At 39.7% G+C, this 6,000-nt stretch overlaps 1 protein-coding gene across 1 annotated transcript in view; it reads right to left on the reverse strand.

The window, feature by feature from the left end:
• LOC139719186 (rapamycin-insensitive companion of mTOR-like) overlaps positions 1-6,000 on the reverse strand; it is a 144,393-nt gene that overhangs the window by 25,690 nt on the left and 112,703 nt on the right. The window contains exons 12-15 of the mRNA XM_071630617.1: positions 5,581-5,738; positions 4,366-4,446; positions 3,698-3,798; positions 1,721-1,889 (exon numbers count right to left, since the gene is read on the reverse strand). Of these exons, the coding sequence (XP_071486718.1) occupies positions 1,721-1,889; positions 3,698-3,798; positions 4,366-4,446; positions 5,581-5,738 (509 nt within the window). The remainder of the gene's footprint in view (positions 1-1,720; positions 1,890-3,697; positions 3,799-4,365; positions 4,447-5,580; positions 5,739-6,000) is intronic.

A 6,000-nucleotide genomic window follows, 5' to 3' on the forward strand; every position in this document is an offset into this window, starting at 1 on the left:
GTAATATCTAGAACAGGTAGCAAGTGACAATCAATCTGTTAGTATGCAAAACGACAACACAGATAGTAAGTGCTTTAACTTGGAGTCGCATGCATATTGAAAAAAAAAGGCGTGCATGTTAGTCGTTCTGCCACACGAAGTGCGCAATTCACATCGCCTTCGATTAATGGTAATGATGTTGTTTGTAATTGACTATCATTTCATTGGATTGTTTCCCATTCACGCATTAATGAATCCTGGCAAATGACTACAGAGCAAGGGGTGGGGGGGGGGGGGGTGATGAGACAGGAACCTGATGTAAGTTAACACGGATAGGGTACTTTGATGAACCATTTGTTTGTTTTATGACAGGTACGTGTTCAAAGCGTGAAGTAACCACCCGACTTGGGGACTCAATACACAAGGGCTACCCGAGCAACAAAACACCGACTACCGCTACAGCAACAAAAGTAGCCACAGCTATGATGTAACAAATGGGAGGGGGCTTGGCATATCATACACATACTGTTGTTGCTGCAGTAATTCAGCACAAGAGCAAATTCAGCTCGAAGATTTAAAAAATTGCTTGGAAATAGATCAAATATGATTGCACTGCTATGAAAAAGTAAAAATCAAGTTTGAAAGGGGAGAAAAATCTTCAGAAAAGTGAGTCACAAACCAATCATCAAGGCTAAATATTCTTCAAAATTGCTATTAGTTTGGTTTTAAACCAATTTGTGAGATGTATTTCCACAAATGGGTACAGAATAAAGAATGAAATGAACATGTTACCTCTTATAAATCTGCCGCAGCCAGCTTACAAAACATTCCACAGGGAAGTGACCAAGAATATTTTGATTCATCTCTATACTTGAGTTATGGGCATACAAACTGGAAAACTCGATTACCAACAGTATGCTCGAAGTGGACATTTAAAATTTGAATCTAAAACTACATCATGACAAGGGAATACTACCTAGAAAACGCACAATCCTTCTACAAACTACATCAAATACATTGTATGTGATAAAACTGTCACATTTTCAACAATGAACACAATAAAGCAGATATCCTAGAACTGAACAGACAAAAATGTGTGTGATTAAAAGGCTTTGATGTTCAGTAAGTCTGTTCCTCAATGACCATAATCTGACTGAGTTTACAATATATGCCCCCTGTTGCTTCTTGGTTAATGTTTGTTTATATCCCACAGGTTAAAACTTCACCTTAAAAGAACCAAGTTCAGAATGAAAAGAAAGGAAAAAAAAACATGTTGGAAGCTGGCAAAATTGATCGATGAAGAATGAACCCAATAACCTCTGTGCAATGATTAAAGCGCTGATAAAGCTCACAGCAAGTCTATGAATTGGCAATCTGTTCAGAAAAGCATATTCACACACCGAATCACAGAATACTATATACGCCACATATTTCACAGGCTTTTTATTTCTGCAAATTTTGCGAGTCGGGTGCTATTCACAAATTTTACATCACGCAAAAAGTAATAACTTTGATCCCAATGTGAATGCGACATGCGTGCATCCACTTCTCCGTGCACTACTGTACTCCACGATTGCGATTTCAACCACTCGTGAAATTGTCAGGAAGTCCCGATTCTTGAAAAATTGGACTCGCTATTAAAACATATGGCGTATACAGTACTCTTTCATGTCTTCTTCTCTATCTCTCCTTCTCTCTCTCTCTTTCTTCCCCTTTCTCTCTCTCTCTCTCTCTCGCTTACCCTAGACACGACGGGGGTGTCTCTGCTCTTGTCGGCGACGACTCGTTGATGCGTGACGAACATGTCTGTGTTGCTGAGGATATGGTCCAGGTAGAGGCTGCATGGGATGAAGCCGCGCTTCTTCAGCTCGTGATGGCGCTCCAGGTTTGTGACGGCCGCGCTCGCACGACTTAGGAAAAAACAGTAAGGAATGAGATGCTGACATTCTGGTTTTACAATTCATATAAGTAGCTGCAGCAGCAGTAGTAAAATAGTAGTATTGGTAGTGGAAGTAGTAGACTCAGTAGTAGTAGTAGTAGTAGTAGTAATAACAACAGTACTTGTGGTAGTAATAGCAGAAGCAGTAGTAGTTGTGGTAGACGAACTAGTAGAAGTGGTAGTAATGGTAGTGGTAGCAGCAGTACTAGTTGTAGCAGTAGCAGCAACAGTGCGAGACGTAGTAGATGGAAATGTAGTCGTGCTGCTGGCAGCTGAAATAGTAGAGGCAATTGAAGTAGTAATGGTAATAGAAGTAGTAGCGACAGTGGTGAATAGTAGCAGTACTTAGTAGTAGTAGTACTAGTAGTAGTAGTACTAGTAGTAGTAGTACTAGTAGTAGTACTAGTAGTACTAGTAGTAGTAGTAGTAGTAGTAGTAGTAGTAGTAGTAGTAGTAGTAGTAGTAGTGGTAGAAGAAGTATTAGAACTATCAGTTGTAGTAGTAGAAGAAGTAGCAGTTGTCTAAGTTATGGTGGCGGCAGCGGTTGGGAAGTAGGACATAGATTATTGGCTGCTACTAAAAAGCAACTACATATATGCCAATGAATAGCAAAGAACAAAAAGGCACTGCTACTATACACTACATTCTGTAGGAACTTATGCCTTTCTACAATACTTCTGCAATAACGATACGACCCTAAAATTTGACTCAGTGACAGAACTGCGTGGGGGAAAGAAAAAGCTTTATAAGGGGTATTAACATCATAACAATAGATTGTATATCCCAAATTTTAAATACTGCATTTCAAGATACACTTTCAAATATACGGGACCTGTTTTATGGAATGATTTGCCAAATGTAATAAAGTTGTCTAATAGACTTTCAATATTTAAAAGAAGTTACAAATTCTTTCTTGTTCATAAAGATATACCATAAATTTCAAGTCTTATTCAGTGTATAAGCACCTCACTTTGATGACTCTTGCCTTCTTACGTATTGTGTTCTTTCTGTAGTATAGTTTTCTTGTTTGTATTCCAAAAAATGTAACTATTTTAGAAGTAAAACTTGGGATCAGCCATAGAAAGACCAATGGTCTATGTTGATCCCCCCACAAACTGAAATAAATGCTTTTATGTTGTGTTTGTCTGTTTAAGTTGAACATTTTTGCTGTATTGTTCCAATGTTCTACTGTGTATCATGTATACACTACTTCTACCAGCAAGTGGGGTCATTTACCTCACTACAGTTGTATTGCTGATCGTGTGAAAGCATGTTGTAAATGCTTTTTATCAGGATGTGGAAATAAATGAAATGAAATGAAATGAATAACTGGATATAAACTACAAAGTACATGTATACACTACTTCTACCAGCGAGTGGGGTCATTTACCTCAATACAGTTGCATGTCTGATCATGTGAAAGCATGTTCCCTTTTTGTGTCAAAGCTTGGAACGCTTCTCTCCCTCCCCCTTCCTCACGATGGGGTGTGGCAGATTGCTTGCCCATAAATTGCCAATATCCCATTATCACTACAAATGCTGGTGATTCAGTCACGATAGCAATGATGCCCAAATGAAATTGCCAATCTACAATTGTATTACACAAATGAGTTCTTTTCAATTGAAATGGTTAGAGGAAATGAAAAGTAAGCTCTAAACACAGTCAATCCTCTTAGGGTTTTGAGAGGAGTGCTAGAAGTGCATGTAAGAACAGAAAGAGAGAAAGGGACAGAGATGGAGACAGACACACAGACAGACAGATAAACATCATGAACATACTTTCTCTGCAGAAGTGGTACGTCAAACGATGCGGCGAGGGTCATGAGCGTCGGCAGGCAGTGGTGGTGCTGTTCACACTCAGGGGGCAAGATCTTGTCTGCCTGTGAGCCAAATTTAAAAGCAGAACAAAGAACAAGATTAAATGTGCCCTACTCTACTTGCTCCTGAGCTAAAGGCTGAAGTAAACATATCTGATAGTTGGCAAATTTGGTTGTACATCTACGAGTAATGTATGGTTCTGTTTAGTTTGCTTCTTTTCCAGAAGAGGAAGGTAACACAAAAGTTGATGTGTGGTACACATGAACTCCGAGAAGTTGTTGAGACATACTCTACAATATTTATATGGGCTTTTAATCAAAGGAAGATGCAGGAACTAAAATCGACTCTGCTGTGATTATCATTGAACAAAAAAAAAAAAAAAAAAAGATGGAAAAGATTATATTCCAAAGTTTTTTTCAATTCATTTCTGCTTACATAATCCTATGAAACAACTTGGGGTTTTTTTTGCCTTCAGATAAATTCTGATTTTTATTCGTTTATTTATTTTTTTGATTGCCATGCTGACATGTGGAGTTGATCCAGAAATACAAAAGTCATCACATTAAAGCATTGTTATGAGAGCCCACAGACTCATTTAGGGCTAATGCACTCACTGATGTGGAGCTTACCATGTACAGTAATTCCCCAAGCAGAATGGTGGCTTGGATGGACAAATTCTCGTTGTCGGATGTTACCACTTCCACCAGACTCTGCCAATGGGACAACAAAAATGGGTGGTGATAAAGAGAGGGTCATATACCATTCTATTCTGATCAAATCATCCCATGCAACTTAAATAATGACTGTTCCTCCTCCCTGTATGGGAAAAACATTCCTGAAAACCTTGAAAAGTTTAAAAAAACAACAAAAACATAGAGAGCATGTGCCTTGATTGACCAGCCTAGCTGTCAATAAAGATCCATTAGCAATGTAGTATCAGTTTTTATTTTGTTGCTGGGCACAGTGCATCATATTCAAATTTATGCTCATTTGCATATATGACCGACCCACTTTGCTTGACCAAACAAAGTCCCTGTGATGTGTGTACTGGTAGAACATGATCTGGGAAGAAATATTCTTAATATTCCACTTTAACAGTGCCTACAAAATATCCAACAAACTCCTAAAAAAATCTCGGAGAGTTGGGAAACGGGAGACGGGTGAGGCAGGTACAACGTGTAGGAGTAGTTCCCCCCATGATAATATTAGCTGACTGTCCCTGCCTTGTACATGTATACCTCGTCCAACCCCCTTTCAATCTCCATCATGGTTTGGTAAAACAAAAGGGGGAGGAGGCGATGGGGATGGGATGGAGATTGGGTTGAAGATCCCATTCCACTCTTAAGCCGCAGTCACACTGACAAAACATCACCAAGTTTCAGAGTTCTTGAAGGTCAAGTTCTCAAAGTTTTGACAGTGTGACAGCAAACTTCCCAAAAACTTCTCAAAAAACTTCTTGTAATTAACTTCCCACTCTAACAAAGCAAATTTCCTGAACCCCCCCCCCCCAAATCTTCTCGAAGTTAGTGCAGTCTAGACACACGCAACTGAAACTTTGCAAACTTTTTCATGTGACCAGTCCACCACCTGTTTGCAGGCTGTGCCTCAATAGAACTTAATCATTGGGATGTACACGTCTGCATTATCAAATCACAGTCATTAGCTGTCAGACGGAGTGATTTTTTTCTATGCTATGCTTGTGCACCAGTGATCCAAACTTTGAGAAAAGAAACTTTGACAAGTTTGGCCGCCAGTGTGGATGGACGAGCAAACTTCACGATATTTTGCCAGAGTGACAGAAGCTTTAGAGACTGCAGAAGTCCTGAGCTACGTGTAGACCTCACCTCCAGGAGTCCAGCGTTGATGAAGGCTAGGAGCAGTAGGGCCAGGTGGTTCTCGGTCAGGTTGGGCCTCGTCACGGCCCGGTTGGGCAGTAAGTCCATGGCCTCGGCCACGATGAACCCTTCCTGCAGTGACCAGCTGGATTTCATTTGGCAAGAGTCTTGTTGTCCGGATGAACGTGGAGATGAAACAACAATAACGGAACCAAAAAGGGGGGAAAAATCAAAACAGATTTCAGCATGTTTGCTTGCCTTCACTATGCCACTAATAATAAGGAAGCTGTTATCATTTGGCAATAGGATCAAAACAGAACAGTCCACAAAAATATAATTCACCCCACTAACCGCTCCCCCCCCCCCCCCCCACAGCAAATGAAACATATATATATATATATATATATATATATATATATATATATATAT

Source organism: Diadema antillarum, unplaced genomic scaffold (assembly GCF_040938485.1).
Source record: "Diadema antillarum isolate AM-2024a unplaced genomic scaffold, OU_Dant_1.0 scf00000107, whole genome shotgun sequence".
NCBI lineage: Eukaryota > Metazoa > Echinodermata > Echinoidea > Diadematoida > Diadematidae > Diadema > Diadema antillarum.